The 16,019-nt window shown below is 34.4% G+C and overlaps 2 protein-coding genes across 3 annotated transcripts; both read right to left on the bottom strand.

Annotated features, from left to right (window-relative positions):
- Positions 1-772: 772 nt before the first annotated feature.
- Positions 773-8,722, bottom strand: LOC107817161 (putative serine/threonine-protein kinase PBL5). Of its 2 annotated transcripts, XM_016642937.2 has the most exons (9): positions 8,230-8,722; positions 7,994-8,112; positions 4,490-4,587; positions 3,481-3,689; positions 2,697-3,353; positions 2,421-2,569; positions 1,916-2,137; positions 1,530-1,679; positions 773-1,182 (listed from the first exon to the last, which is right to left on the bottom strand). In XM_016642937.2, the coding sequence occupies exons 1-9, from the start codon at positions 8,408-8,410 to the stop codon at positions 853-855; spliced, it is 2,115 nt and encodes a 704-aa protein (XP_016498423.2). In that variant the 5' UTR covers positions 8,411-8,722; the 3' UTR covers positions 773-852. The 2 variants fall into 2 exon arrangements, with proteins under 2 accessions (XP_016498423.2, XP_075073880.1); XM_075217779.1 differs by lacking the exons at positions 7,994-8,112; positions 8,230-8,722 and adding an exon at positions 4,703-4,910.
- A 1,985-nt stretch (positions 8,723-10,707) lies between these two features.
- Positions 10,708-14,997, bottom strand: LOC107817162 (uncharacterized). The gene is made up of 2 exons (XM_016642938.2): positions 14,799-14,997; positions 10,708-13,013 (listed from the first exon to the last, which is right to left on the bottom strand). Exon 2 carries the CDS (start codon positions 12,910-12,912, stop codon positions 10,963-10,965), a length of 1,950 nt encoding a protein of 649 aa, XP_016498424.1. The 5' UTR covers positions 12,913-13,013; positions 14,799-14,997; the 3' UTR covers positions 10,708-10,962.
- Between the last annotated feature and the right edge of the window lie 1,022 nt (positions 14,998-16,019).

Raw genomic sequence — 16,019 nt, 5'->3', positions numbered from 1 at the left:
AGGGATTCCATCAATAGGGGAAATCACTACCTTAGAACCTTCTCATTATTGTTCATAACTTAAGCTTATTTAGTTTACAACTGTTTATTGACTTTCAATCTTAGTTATTAAATATACCATCAACTGTTATTCACAATGTTTGGGGAAGTTGATTCTAAAGAATTTAGTAAGTCCAACGAAATGAACTGATAGGTTAATTCTCTGTGGATTCGACTCCGGGCATAAATACTCAGGTTATATTTGCAACGTCCGCATTGTCTTTTTATAAGGCATAGTTGGGCGTGATCAACCCCTTATAAGTAGCAAGAGATAGAGAGCAAGGGGGAACTAGATTTTTCTGAGAAAAAATACATTGTAAAAGTTGACTTAAGAGAATATACAAAAGTTGTCTTGTTCACTGATTATATTATTCACGCACACATTGTTCAATCTTTATTCATAAGATCCAAAGATTCCTTATCCATCTTCACTTCTCACTTTCCGCATCGCTGGCAGAAGAAGGGAATATTCCAATCATACAATAATTGGGTGGTAGATCCTTTCTTATTACACTTATTGCCATTATATACATTTACTACATATTCATGTTATCATATTCATTATCAATCATTGAGTATTAAATCTATTATTTAATGCTCTTACGCACTATTTATCTCGCAAGTATCATATTATATTTAATTTAGAATTTATTAAGTTCAACTAAAACTCGCCCTTTAATTCATCATTAATTGGTTTAAGTAAAAAGATTAACACTTTTTTGCTCAAACAGGTGTCACTTAAGCAGATAACTTAATCAGAAAATAATAGTAAGTAAATAACTTTACACATGTAACAAAACACATCAAAACAAAGTTAATGAATCATCTCTTCATAAAGTAGTTTCCCTTTGTTTGGAGATGGTCCTTTATGTTTGAGATGAATCTTCTTTCTTTCATATCCTTCTTGAGTATTGGATGATGAAGGACTCCAACTTTTTGATGAAGATGTTCTGTAAGTTGAACATGAAGATGTTGCTTCTGTTCCAAGGATTTTATCATCTTCTTTACCTTTGACATCCTCTTGTTTACTGTAGTTACTATTATTATTGTCACCTATATTAACATATGAACTCGATTCTATCGGGTTGAAATCTATAGAATTATCAGTACTTCCTTCCATTATATGGCCCAAAGTTTTAGCTACCTGCATTAACAAAATATATCGATCAGTAAGTTAAGAAACTACAATACCAACAAAAAAAATGAGTCAACAGTGCGGGAAAAACCATAAAGTAAAGAGTGTCATATATGATAGACGAAGGGAGTACCTTACAAACAACAACATACCACATGTAATCCCACAAGGGGTCCGGGGAGGGTAGTGTGTCGGGATACTCAAATTAAATGACGGGATTTTAAGATCATATTAATGAAGATTATAATAGTTTAAGAAAAAAGAATGATGGATCTACTAATCATATCTTATAGAATCAGAAAAATTCAAGAGAAAAATAAGTCTCATTTTAGTCTGACGCTACAAGCAAAACTTACCCATTCCATAGTATGCCTCTTATTAGGATCCTTTTTGAGACATTTTTCTGCTATTTCAACCATCCAAAATAGCTGATGGAAATCATGGGAATCCCCAATCCTCTTGTCCACTAGACGAGGATAATTTCTTTGCTCCAAAAGAGGCATTGCCTGCACTTAAAAGGGATGTTCTATTATGTAATACATTTTACATTTTCGTAACTAAATGACTTTGGGGATTTTCATTTCACACCTAGCTACTTTATATATTCCTTGTAATTTTGCTTAATAGAAACAGAAGGAGAAAAGAGTAAATACTTCTCTCACGAGCTATACAGTATCATTTTTCAGAACGAAACAAGCACGCGTTATATGGTAAAATGTAAGAGACGGTCTTTTAAATTTACCCATTCAACAAGACTTTTATCTTCAGGATGATTATTTGTGGTCTTCAGCCCAGTGATCAGCTGCAGTAGGACAACCCCAAAAGCATAAACATCTGTTTTAGTTGAGAACTTCCCATTTGCTGCATATTCTGGTGCCATATATCCAAGAGTGCCAACCACATCGTTACCAGAAGAATTTTGTGATTCATCATACCCAGCTTTTGCAAGTCCAAAATCTCCTAGCTACGTGATCGATGTTATATAGTTAGATAAAAATATATGTCTAGTTAACACCTAAGCTAAATGAATGTCAATTATCTATGCATTTTATGATCATGTCCATTTTAATCGCTCCACATTTCACAGAGCGTTTCACCTTAATTTACTTGAACCAAACTAAGGTTATAACTAAGCTTACTAATTAGTGCATCTTACATAATCATGAATAGCAGCGTATGTTAACATTCTGAGGTAACATAGTATTTGTTAATATACTATGGATATAATTAATCCATGGAAAACATACCAGTGATTCATGATCATGTGTGATGAGGATGTTATTAGGTCTGATATCTCTGTGGATGATGTTATGTTTGTGAAGATATTCTAATCCTCTGGCAGCACCCAAAGCTATTTTCATCCTCCTCTCCCAATTGCGAGGCATTCTTATATCTCCTGCAAAGTATAAAACAATTATGTGTCAGCATATATAGATGTTCCAACTTGGACGGATTAGGTGTATTAGTGGGTCATTCGATCCTCCGAGTTTTACTATTCTGATACTAATGCATTATCAATTTACCTGACAAGAATTGGTCTAGTGAACCATTGCAAACATACTCATAGACAAGCAACTTTTGGTTTCCTTCAGAGCAAGACCCTAACAACATTACCAAATTTGGATGCCGAGCCTTGCTAAGAACCTCAACTTCACACTTGAATTCTTTATCTCCTTGAAGGCTCATACCATTGTGCTGCTTTACAGCAACTCTTTGCCCATTCTTTAAAACTCCTCTATAAACAGAACCAAATCCACCTTTCGATAGAAAGTTCTCATTGGAAAACCATTCTGTTGCTTTTTCAAGCTCCATATAACTGAAGTCTTTATGCCATCCCATCTTTGGCCTTTTGTTCCCACAAATTGAACATTCAGGTGTTTTGAATATTGCACCACAAAAATATTGATCAATAATCATCTCCATTTTTTCTTTGTCAATAGTTTGATGCTTTTCGGTTTGGTTGTTGGAGATGTGGGAAAGTGACTTTTCAGTTATTTTTGCTTTCTGTTGAGAAGAACTTGAGGAACTACTAGGATTTTCCAAGCTTGAACTTGAATTTACTAGGTCACTTGCTGAAGATTTTTTTACCAAGTTTTCACAAAACTCTGAGGAGGGCTTTCCTAGAATACTGCTTGCTTGTTCTTTGCTTGAGGTTGTCACACGAGAAATAACTTCCGAGTCTACAATTCATCAATAAAGAAATGGTGTTAGAGCACCGTTAAACATAAGTAAAAATGTATTGACAGGAGAATATATTACTTTGATATAAATTTCAGTTATATAGAGGTAATTATACATATTACTTACCTTGCTGAGGAGAAGTAAGTTCATCTGATGAGTCATCGTCGCCTGGAATCATTTCATCATAAGAAAATTTATTTATGGTAAGGGAGACATCAGTGTTCTCCATTAATATTAGTGACCCTCTTACATCTTCTATGGAGTTGTCACTTTTCAATTTTGATATTCCACATGATAGCTTCTCCATAAAGTACCTCTTCTCCTTTTTCATTTCCCTACAAACATTAAATACCAAGTTATAAGATCTAAAGTTAGTTAAAAAAGAAAGAAATCCTCAAAGCAATAATGTTTTATCCTATGAGCTTCACGTAGGTTCAAGCAGTGGTGAAACAAAAATTTCGTCAAAGGGATTCAAACAAATGGGATTTTGTGTCTATAGGATTCAACAATTTATACATATACAAACATTAGAAAAACTACCTATATGCCTAGTACAATTTTTCGATGAAGATGATTTAGTTGAACCACTTTGGCAAGCGTGGCTCCGCCACTAGGTTCAAACTGACGATACCTTAACCAGTAACCCAACAATACAGATAGTAATACTCCTTCCGCCATTTACACAACCCTTTTTTCTATTTTCGGACGTTTTAAAATATTTGACTCATTTTGATAGATACTATTAGTTTGTACAACTTCTTCAGTAAGTTCAATCATTCAAGATTTAACTATTCAAATTCTACTTTGCTGTTGTTTCTCATCAAACTAACTTTTCAATTATTACTTTATATTCCATTCTACTCCCACTAACACTTGCATTAGAGTAAACTGCCTACATAACACCTAAGAATGTGGCCCTACTCCGGACCTTGCGTGAACGCGAGATGCTTTGTGCACCGTTCTGCTCAATTCAATTACAGGTGTAGTCAAACAGAGTTATACAAAACGGGATATAGGAGTAATAAATATCAAATTTTGTAAAACTCTAAATGGTAGTACTAATTAGAATCGTGCATTTCAGCTACCTAATTTGGGTTTCGGTGAATTTTGTAAACTTCCTGATGTTATCACTAACCTATCTAGAATGATCCAAGTTGCGTCCAACCTCTTGATTGCAATCACAGCTACCACCTTTCGTGAATTTCCAGCTTGAACTTCTATGTGAAACTTCACCTGCAACACCAAAAATATTCAAAGAATTAAGATCCCAATTTTCCACACTTGAAATTATTTTGAGACTATCAATTCCAAGACTTAAGATTCTATGTGTGAAACTTTCTTAATTTACTTCTTCGTAGGTACAATTTCCTGTGCAGAAATTTTGGCTTCCATTGATCAGAGACAAAATGCTTTCTCTTCTTTTCCCACCATTAAAACAGATTGGTTTTGTCAAGAAGATGTATAGCTTTCCATTCGACTCGATAGTCTGTGTACGAAATTCTTTCACTGGGTAAGAGTGAAGAAGCTCTACAGGGAAAAATGTTTAAATATGTCAATGTATTATCCCGCAATTGCTCAATTTAGTTCTTTCTTACATTTTTTTTGTCCATTCATATTGTCGAACAAATTGATCCAAATTCACCCATTAATTTTTTTTTACAGTTTATTGGTATTTAGTTAGTTATTGATCACGTAGCTCAATGGCTACTATGTTACCCTTAAGTAAAAATATCATAACTTTTCGTAAGGATATTTAGATGACAAACGGTTTAATTAATTAAGGTGTCACAATTTTCTTCTTAACGACAAAAAAAATTTTGGACCAAAAGCTTAACAGAAGACAAAAATTATTTATTTTCAATAATAAAAGAGCATAACTATGATTATGGTTAGTTTTATGTCTGCATTCACCTCATATTTTCATTTACAAATCCTAAGTAATAAAAGAGCGAATGGAAAATGGACAATGAAAAGTATGGACTATTCTTACAATAGTAATCATTTGCCGTATGACCTTTTAGGCGACTCTTTAAGTTATACATCCATAATAGGCTAACTTCCGCCCTTAAGAGTAGTTGGATGGATTCTTTTTTTTTTTCATTTGTAGAAATGACACCAGATAGCCATTTTAAAGGACTTCTATTTAAAAATTAGACAGTGCGTCCTGAATTTTAATTTTTCAGTTTAATTTTTAAGACAAAAATGTCTTGAATTGTCCTGATTGAGACTTTTAGTTTAAAATTTTAGGACAAAATAAATACTGTCTAATCTCTAAATAGCATCCCTTAAAATGACTATCTATGCACATGTCCCATTTTTTTTTTTTTGCAAACAAATTGAGCTCATTGGGCTAATGAGATCGGAATTTAGATAAGGCTGAGCACATATAGAGACACTTAAAGTTGACACAATTTTTCATTTAGACACCTAAATTTAAGGGTGTTCGTATTAAGCACTTGCACTACGTGAAAGTTGTTCCAGTAAGGCTCTTCTTGCTGAGTTGGCACATAGAGTGAGTTTAACCCACTATTAGCGCGTGAGGAGCCCAAAAAACATATTTATTTTATGAGTTTTTTACATTGTCAGTTACTTCTTTTATAATATTTAAATAAAGATCATTACTTTTGTTTTATTCCAAAAGAGCACATTCATTTACAATTACAGCATTTTCCCGAAATCATGTACGTTTAGTACTCTTCAAAATTTTAAACATAGTCCACAATTTAAGGAATTAATTTTGAACCATATTAATCTCTCCATATTTCTCTCCCATCATTATTCTATACTTACTATCTTTATGAAAGTTCCCACTTTTAGAATCCCCTTTTTCATTATTGTATCAAACACAGTCTTAGTAAATTCATATTTTTATTCCATGTTTGAAGGTGTATATATACATATAATTTTTTACAATGTAATTTTAAATATATACATATGTAATGAATATATTATGTATATTTGCCTATACCGAACATGTTTATGTCTATTTAACATATAATTTTGCATGCACAACGTATAAACAAATATACATATTCAATATATGTATTATGTATATTTAGTGTATAATTACATATACTTGATGAGATCAATATATAGTTTAAGTATATTTGACATTTGAAATATATACTCCGTATATGTGATATAGTTTAAATTTATATTTGATGTACATTATGTACAAACAATAACATATATGTGTATAAATATACTATATTGAAACACACATTTACTATGGAAATAATTTAAAGTTTACAAATTCATAAAATACTTATAATATTTCACTCATATAATTATATTTTTATTACTATATGTGAAAATAACAATTAAAAAAATTAAAATAAGTGATACTTTCCTTTGGAGGATTCGTACATATATGCCTTTTGGTTTGTGGCATTAATGTTAGAAAAGAGATGTGTGTTGAAGGTAATTAAATGGGTTGTATAATCTTATCAAACATTTTGGTAGAGATGAGTATTAATATGACTAATTTTCGGTAATTAATAGGGCTGATTTTGGGTCCTTTGTTTAATTAGAATCTGTTCAAGGAAACTTGATTTTTGGTCCCGCATTATATGTTTTGGTCAGGACTTTAATTAATTAGGTGCTAGTTTGTTAATTACTAATTCCTGCTAGGAATCTGAAATTTTTTCTTGAATATTGGCTAATTTCTTCTTCTTTTTTCTCTCCACCATAAACTTCCACCGTTGCCTCTCCCACTTCCAATGATGTTGTGCCTCCACTATCGAGTTAGCTCGAAAGTTTGAACCAACAATCATCCCAGTTGATTGAACCCGAAGTGAGACCGTATTCTTCATTTGAAATCGAATCACCATTAATGGGTTTTTAAGAAAGCTTGAAGGTTTCAAAAGAGGTTACTTGATTTGATGAAAATTTGAGAAATTAATATTGGGGTTGTCTTTGGATCTTCGTGGGGAATCTTTAGCTGAAGTTATAACAAATTTGGAGGAGTTTCTCTTGAAATTTTGGATTAGAATCGTGGCTGGAACAAGAACACAGATGAAGATAGTGAAAAACACCAAGAACACTAATTTCCAGAATAATGTTTTCTTTTTTTGTTAATAATTTGTCCTTTTCTGATTGGGTGTAAATTAAGGATTTTTTTTCTATTTGATAATGTTACTTTTATTTTGTTTACTAAATAGATTTTAAAATAGTTTTTTATTTTACACGCAAAATGATATATGTCCTTTCTTTTATTCTTCATGTACCCCATCAGCAGCAAGTACATTGCAAACACTTTATAAGTATGGTCAATTGTCAAAGAAGTGCCTAATTAGAACAAGTTCTGGATAGCATAAATGCTTAATAGGAATATCCTCAAGTTTAAATATCTAAATAACAAATTGTGCCAACTTTAAATGTCTCTATATGTATTCAACCTTTGGATGGATAATGGCTTAAAAAGGGCCATTCGAGCAAATGCCCCCTTACAAGAGTGACTAAAATATGGAGTACATAATTGCCTATCCTACATCAGTAAGGTAAGATCTTGTTGTCCTTATTCGTATTTTTTCTTTTGAATATTAATAAACGTGTAGAGGTCCATGCTAAATTCCGTACTTGGGTGGATGGATTAATTAAAGAAATATGAAGTGACTAGTGAAAGTTTTAAGAGACTAACCTTTTGAACTTCACATTGTTTCAACAGCATTAGCATCTCCAAGCTCTTATTATACTCCTCCATCCTTTTAACTAGTTCTTCTTCCACCAGTTTATGGTCTACTCTATTCCGTTGACCCACTACAAAATAAACAAGTTGAAACTAATGAGATACTATAACATATTTTTGTATTTAACCAAAAAAATAATAATTTTGTACTACATAATTAGTTCTAACAGAAAGTATAGAAGACTTACGAAGTTTTACAGTGACCAAGAAAGCTGACGAAGTAGTTGAGTTGTTAAATTGGTGAACAACTCCAAGTAATATGAGCTCATCTCCAGCCTTCAGACATAAATTATGAAGTACCCCTCTAATGGCAGCCCAGTTTACCTCTTTTGATGTATCATGGACCACCACCACTCTCTTGCTTCCCATGAAAAAAATTCCTTTTCTTTCAAAAATATTTTCACGGAAATTATAAGGCGAATGGTTGCAATGTGGATGGTTTATTCGGGGCTGATATCTCCAAAAAAAAAATACGATCTAAGGTAAAATTCTGCTCGTGAGCTTAACGGTATAAACTTGTTGTCTAAATGTGAGACCAACTAGTTAAATAGTCAGCCATAAAGGAAAAGGAAAATAGATTGCTGGTATAAGGAAGTTGTAGATTGGTAATTCCAATGCTAAGCTGTACGAAAGAAAACACAAGAGCTGATGTAGTAGTTCTGATCATTACAAGGTATCAAATTTGTTGCAAGTGAATTGTTTATTTTTATGGAAAGATTCATTTCCATGCGGTGATAAAGACTTGGGCTGTTATAATTTATTATGCTACTTATAGGGGGTTTATTATCTCTAGTTTTGTAATATAAAAGTATTGATATCGTCTTTTGTAAAATCAAAAGTTTTCATTAGCTTTTCGCTTGTATATTATGGCGTAATTTTTTATTATTTTTTTAAAAAAGAATACTGTATTCAAAATTATTTATTATTTATTATGCTAAAAATATTTTTCTTGAGAAACGCAATTTTCATATATGAAGCCAAGTTCATCTTGTCTATCGGAAACAACCTCTCTGCCTTTCAGGGTAGGGGTAAAGTTTGCGTACACATATCCTCCCAGATCTATTCACTGGGTTTGGGTTTGTTGTTGTTGTTGAAGCCGAGTCATGTATAATTTCCAGCAGTACTACTCTCTATTCCAGTAGGGACATTGACAGATTTCTATAAAATAAGGAGCCGATGAATTCCATACCTTGCATTTGAAGATATAGAATCTCTAACGTAGGCAGATTCCTGTTATTGTCGTTTATTTTTAGAGTTTGGACAAGTTAGACCTACATATCAGTTGACTTCCCACATATTCTCTCCTTTGGGACGCATCGCATACATGCCGAGTACAAATACAATGGTAATGAAAATTCATTGCAGTGAAAAGACATAAAAGGTGTTTGGCTAAGTTTATAAGCACATTTTGACTTATCTACGCGTTTGATAAATAACTAAAGTGTTTATAAGTCAAGTGCGTATAAGCTAAAATCAGCCATAAAGTTGGTCAACCCCAACTTATGGCTTTTCAGTTTATAAGCTCTTTTAGTTTGACCATGACTTTAACTAGTTTATCCTTAATGATATTTTTTAGTTCACAAAATATATTTCTCAAATAAATTTTCTAACTTTATCTTCATTCCATATTAAATCAGCGCTTGTACCCAAACGCGTAACTACTTATTTATTAAATCAGCTCCAACACTTAAAAGTGCTTTTCAGCACCTAATGCTTAACAGCTATTTCAAATCAACTAATCCAAACGGGCTTATAGATCATCGAGTTTGTTTTCTCTAGAAGTTCACTGTTCTTTGGAATGAAGAGGACTAGAGGGGTGACCGATCCCAATGGATAATTTGGGAGCAAAAATGAAAATAGAAGCTATGGAGAAAATCGATCACATAAAAGGGGCTTATTGTCCTGAAATCAAGTGATGATCCAAAATTAGTTGGCCAAGTATTCTCTGCTTCAGAGACTAGGAAAGACTCTATTGGCCAAGTCTCGTGTTTTTCTTTTGAAGAAGGAAGAGCTTTTGGAGAGAAAATTAAAAGAATAAGGATGAGCAACAGGCTCTGTTAGAAATGGAAAACTTACCAGAAAACTTGAGGGATTTCTCTGTTAAGTGAAATATTAGGACGGTGGTAATTAAAGTTCAGGACCGGGATGACTTGGCCAAAACTCTATTAATATTTAAGGACACAGGCACGAATGAAGTAGAAATTAACCTGATACAATCAAAAAGAGAAAACGCAAAGCTTAACATCAAGGTTTTTGTCCTTAAAATAGGCCATTTCCCCCTTGAATCCATCATAAAGTGGAGTCCACTTCTGTAGAAAGAGATATTTCATTTCTGCATCTACTCAACAAGTTCCATGGGACTCATTTTTACTCCTTTTCATCACAATTTTTCATCACAATGATGTGGCTCGAGCCCACAATGGGTCATTCCAAAGCAGTTACCAAACACGCCCAGATTTATAAAAGCCCCCAAAGCAGTTACCAAACACGCCCAGATTTATAAAAGCCCCCAAAGCAGTTACCAAACACGCCCAGATTTATAAAAGCCCCCATAAAAGCCCCCAATACAGGGTCAAAGAAACTCGACCCAAACGGGAGGGGGATGAAAACAAGCAATTTTTTTTATCAAGGAAAGAGAATCTAAATTAAGAGGCCAACTTTCAAAATAAATATAAAGATGCATAACTTTAGGTATCATCGGTATTTCCCATCAAATATTAATGTATTCCAGTATAGTAACTTCACAATGCCGTACTGATAGTAAGATATGTAAATGCTACTGCTTAATGACAAAAATGGCCGCGAAAGTGGATTGGGGTATGTTGTCACATTTCACATGTGAGCTTGTTGCGGCTGCTCCTGAACAATAAAAAGATAGAAATCGGAAAAACTAGACTCAGAAGTTTCAACCACCACTAACCTCACACTGCACCTTTCTTGTTCCTGAAGTTCTCTTTGAGTAATGCAAACTTCTTTTTACACTGGTTCATGGTCTTCCCAGGGACTGCAGTTGCAACTCGTTCCCACCGCTGGCTGGTTTCCTTGGGGAAGGTTTTCAGAGCTTGAACTAAAGCTTTTTCTTGAACAGCAGACCATATGTCTGAATCGGAGCTCGAGGAAACCCCGTTGGCGGCAGGTTCATCCTCAGTGTTCTGGCTGTATGTGTTTTGACTGGGGGACTCCTGAGAATCAGCCTTAGCACTTTCACTTTCAGGCTTGCTACTGTTTTCTACCCCCTCTACTTCTGCTCTTGTGGAAAGAGGAGATGCAATAGTCGGTGCGGGCTTTCTCTTCTCGAGAAAGGAGTCAAAGGCTTTAGCAGAGTCAGGCTTCTGGAGCAGAACTGTTTTTGTAGCCTTCAGGATCTCTTCAACTGTCCTTCCGGTACCAATATACTCGGAAATAACTTCCCATCTTCGAGATGTTCCTTTAGGATATTTCAGCATTCCCTTTCTCAAAAGATCAATTTCTTCCTTGCTCCAAGGTTTCTCCCTTTTCTCACTGCTCATCAGAGGAACTTGTCTTTTACCCTCCAGAGAACCATTTTGATGTGACTTAATCTTTTCGCACTTATTCTCATATTTTGAGTTGTGGTCATGCCCAAGTGCCTCCCTGAGAAGTTCAGCTATCATAAGCTCATCCTTTCCATCAGCATTGTCACACAAGTTCCTCAGTTGCTCAATGTCAAGTGACATACATAGACCTTCTACATCATCATCAGCTAGCCCAAGCAAATGCTGGGACAAAACAGGAGCTGCAAGGGTTCTTAAACGGCTCCGCTCTTTTCGCAACAATTTCTTTTCTTTCTCCTTCAACTTCTTCTGCTGCAAAGCAACTTCGGCAGCTCTTTTTCCCTCCTCCTCCTTCTTACGCTTTTCCTCTTCAGCAATCCTAGCTGCTTCTTCCTCCTGTAATTTCTTTGCCAGTAGTTTAGCTTCCTTCTTTTTCTGCTTCTCTGCTTTCTCTGCTTCTTTTCTTCCCAGGATTCTAGGGTCTCTCTTATAGGCATTGTCAACAAGTGTGCGTACCCTAGCTATTTCTTCTTTTCTAGCCTTCTCTGACAGTTTCGCATTCTGCCTCTCCATCCACCTCTTATGATCACGAGATTCAGCTTGTTCAAGGTCAAACTCATCAGCATGTGGGAACTCTCTCCAGCTTTTGAAGCTGTACCAGAAATTATAAAAGCTATCCACTTCTTTAATTGGAGTATTCTCATCACCCAATGAAGGGACAGGTTGGGTGACAGACCAACGTCCATTCCTCAAAAATGCAGGTCCAAAGACCTTAAAAAAATCTTGTGGAGCACATTCAGTTGGAATTTCATCATCAAATTCATCTGTGGAATCATAAATCCTTCTTCTAACAGGGTCAATAAGAACCTCATATGCTTCCTGAATAGCTTTGAAGTGGTTTTCTATTTCCTCCTTCTTAGCTTGTTTAGCAGCTTCAGTTTCCTCGGCTAGAAGAAGAGAAGCCAGCTTGTCAGGATGATGCCTCAATGCAGCATCACGATAGCTCTTCCTTATCTGATCCTCAGAAGCAAGATATCTTAAATGGCTCAACCCTAACAATGCATAATGATCTTGTACCTTTTCCCCAGTTGAAGATTTCTTTTTACCCTTAGAGCTGTATGATTCTGATGAATATGTAAATGACTGTTCCTTTTCAGTAGGAACATCTTCTTTACTGTCTTTGGAGTCTTCTTTCTCAACATGCCCACTCAGTCTAAGAGCAGCAGAGTGAAAAGCAAGCCCAGCAGGCTCATATTTGAGAGCTTTAATAGGAAAGCAGTTTGAGGAAATATAGATTGGTTCACCATTTATAAGCTCTTCTGAGTATGAAATAAGACGGATGCTACTCCTGGAAGCCATAGAGAAAGTTTAGCCCTCAAGTTTAGAAGATGAATATGAACACATCTACCAACTACTACACTTGGGGCAGGAGATGAGAGCAGCCTTTTACAGTCTCCAACCTGCAATAATGAGGAAAAATAATTATGACACATCAAATAATAAGTCAACGACAATGTGGAGACTGGGAATAATAGTCAGTGATCATCACAAAATAAGTGCATGTCTTACTGCATGCAGCAGCTTGAAAAAATACTAAGAAAAGAATACTTTATGGCTATACCAGGTATTTGGCATTCAGGCTTAGTTGGGTTGTTACATACATTAGATGCATGAGTCTTTTTTTTCTTCTGGTTAAAACTTGTATGGGTCCGCAGTTGTGACATTTACAAAGGGTCAACCTCCAATTTTTTACTTACTACTGGCCTCTATTTACACAACATTATATGCTTGTGTGGATAGCTACTGAAAGGTTGTTGGCTGTCCGTGTAGGCATAAGTCTGATATTTAAAGAACATCCAGTTGTAAAAAGCTCCTAATTTGTCTAGTAGTATTGAATTGAAATGACCATAAATAGAACAAAAAGACACAGGATGGCATTCAGGTGTAGTTGGTTGATATATTTCATGAAAGTGTTAAGGCACAAAAACAAAGTGGAGTCAGATTAGTACAACATCTTCAGAGGCAAAAAGTTGGAATATGAAAATAGAGGAGATGCTTGCATCAGGGTAGGCTGCCTGCATCACACCCTTTGGGACAAGGTCGTTCCCCAAACCTGCGGGGTGCATGAGGTCTGCCTTTTTTTAAGAAAGTAGAGGGGACCATGTTGCTTTGATATCTTGATATACTTTATCACAGTTTGAAAGCAGCAAGAAAATAAAATGATTATAACGACCACCACTTTCCATCAAAAAACAATCTGGGCAATCAAAAACTTATCACATGTCAAATGATTCAAGACTGCCAAAATCACACAGCTTTCCTTAAAAAATACGTTTCAAAACCTGAGTTGAATAGGTTCCAAAAATTTGGTCTGGAACATAATTGCATGTATCGAAACTGAAGCTTATAATTAACTCCAAGGAAAATATGAAAACGTCAATCTTTCTCCATGGAAAAATGCAGCTGATAAAGCTATTGAAACTATAGAGCATCAATAAATCATTTTGCCAAGCTACAATCAAAAGAATTCATCATAATACTTAATCCATGACCTTGATCATATCCTCAGATACATGCAAAGTAACTATGTACATTCGGTACCAATGAAATCAGCTTTCCTTATATAAACACACACAATTACTTCGTCCAAACAGTGTCGATAAATCCATTCCACTTTCTTAAAAAATATACAACATTACTCTCGACCCCAAAATCATAGACATCAATTTAACAGATATTTTGGTCTAAAAGCGGACATGTACCAATCCATTTGGAAACAAAATTAGAAATTCAGAAACTTCCCGAGCAGTACTATGAGTAACCTTTTCTCCAAAGTCTTAGTCAAAATTTTCTTCATATTAATAAAATGAGAATAACACATAAACATACATAGACACAGGTATAAGTTTCAGGAATAAGCTAACAAAATAGAACCAAAAAAATCAGCATTTAAACATTTGATTCCCTTTTCATAACAAGGCGACCAAATAGGGAGGAAAAACACCAACACAGACGCAAATAGAAGAAATTACAAGTATCTATTAAACAGGAACCAAAATCAGCAGTTTTAAAAAGGTAAAAATATAAAATAAAAATAACGTTGTATAGATTCGAGAGAAGCTATATTGAGCACATCGCATTACATCGTTTCTTCTCTGTTCAAAATAAGCGCATAACTTTAGAAATGATAAAAAAGCAAAAGCAAAAGCAAAAAAAAAAAAAAAAAACAGAGGGACGGATATTACCTTTTCTGATAATCTAATTTTGATGCCGATCTTAAAAATAGGTTAAGTTGTGTGTTAGTGGAGAGAGAAGAGAAAGTGGAAGAAGGAGGAGGGCGGAGGAGCTAGGGTTTAGTTTGCGGAGCTCAGCTGCCTCAACCAGCTGAAGAGAAAAAGGAAGATGCATGTGATGGATTGCTGAGATTTATACCTAATTGTGTCTGCGGAAAAAGTCTATGGGCTGGGTTAGTAAGAACCTAGACATCTATACCGTGGGCCTGGACCAGTAAAAAGTGTAGAGATGGGCTCTATCAATTCCTACAAGTGATTTGAATACGGTCATATTTTTTTGAGAAATTTTCATAAAATCCTATTTTTTGAGAAAATCTCACTTTGTACCTATTAATCCTAAACTATTTACTCTTTAATGCTCGGGCCCAACTATTTACTACTCCTACCCATAGGGTCCAAACTATTTACCCATTTTTTCCCTAAAACATGTTATTTCTGAATTCATTATACCCATTAAAGGGTAAACATGTTACCCCAATTCATATCAAAATTATTTCCGTTTCATCCATAAAAGGCTGAATTCATTGTACCTATCCAGTTCAATTTTTTTCTTATAACAGATGCATAAGTGTTTATACATAAAAAAATGGTGAAGTGGGTATTAATCACAAAGACGAATCAGCCCTTAGAAATCTGATCATCCATTCAGCTGTGAAACCCCTTCCCCAACTCATGTTTTTCTTTGTCACTTTCTTGTTTTTTTTCCTCAATTTAAATCCACCATTGAAGGACCTTGAAACTTAAAACTCATAACTTGATTTGTTTGAGTTTTTAATTGTTTTGATCTGATCCTGTGTGGGTTTGTTTGGAAAGTTGATTGGAGGTTGTAGCTAAACTTTAGTCAATTTTGTGGAAAATTTGTAGTATATTTTAGAAATTTGGGTTGAAATATAGTTGAACCAGAGAAGAAGACGAATTTGTATTGTATACCCAAATAGTATACAAATATACCATTTTAGTATTCAATTCATTCCAACTATATATCCTATTAGTATAGCTATATACTATATTGGTATCATATGCTAGTTGAATCATTTTTTGGTTGTATTAGCTGTATTTAATTGGTATAATATTTGATTTTCTTTTAATAATAGTAATATAGTACAATATCTTGAAATACCTTATTATATTAATATGTGGTACACTATTTGTTTATTTTTCTCTTTATGCATG

The sequence above is a fragment of the Nicotiana tabacum genome, chromosome 7, assembly GCF_000715075.1.
Source record: "Nicotiana tabacum cultivar K326 chromosome 7, ASM71507v2, whole genome shotgun sequence".
NCBI lineage: Eukaryota > Viridiplantae > Streptophyta > Magnoliopsida > Solanales > Solanaceae > Nicotiana > Nicotiana tabacum.
The sequence above is the reverse complement of the archived record's forward strand: the minus strand, read 5'-3'. Positions and strand labels throughout refer to the sequence as shown.

What these genes read in the sequence shown, in the direction of transcription:
- LOC107817161 (XM_016642937.2), bottom strand. Translation starts at nt 8,410, where the DNA reads ATGGGAAGCAAGAGAGTGGTGGTGGTCCATGATACATCAAAAGAGGTA. An exon ending in ACTTACTTCTCCTCAGCAAG is followed by an intron (nt 3,354 to 3,480) that starts GTAAGTAATATG and finishes GATGAATTGTAG; the next exon opens with ACTCGGAAGTTATTTCTCGT. An exon ending in ACTAGACCAATTCTTGTCAG is followed by an intron (nt 2,570 to 2,696) that starts GTAAATTGATAA and finishes TATACTTTGCAG; the next exon opens with GAGATATAAGAATGCCTCGC.
- LOC107817162 (XM_016642938.2), bottom strand. Translation starts at nt 12,912, where the DNA reads ATGGCTTCCAGGAGTAGCATCCGTCTTATTTCATACTCAGAAGAGCTT.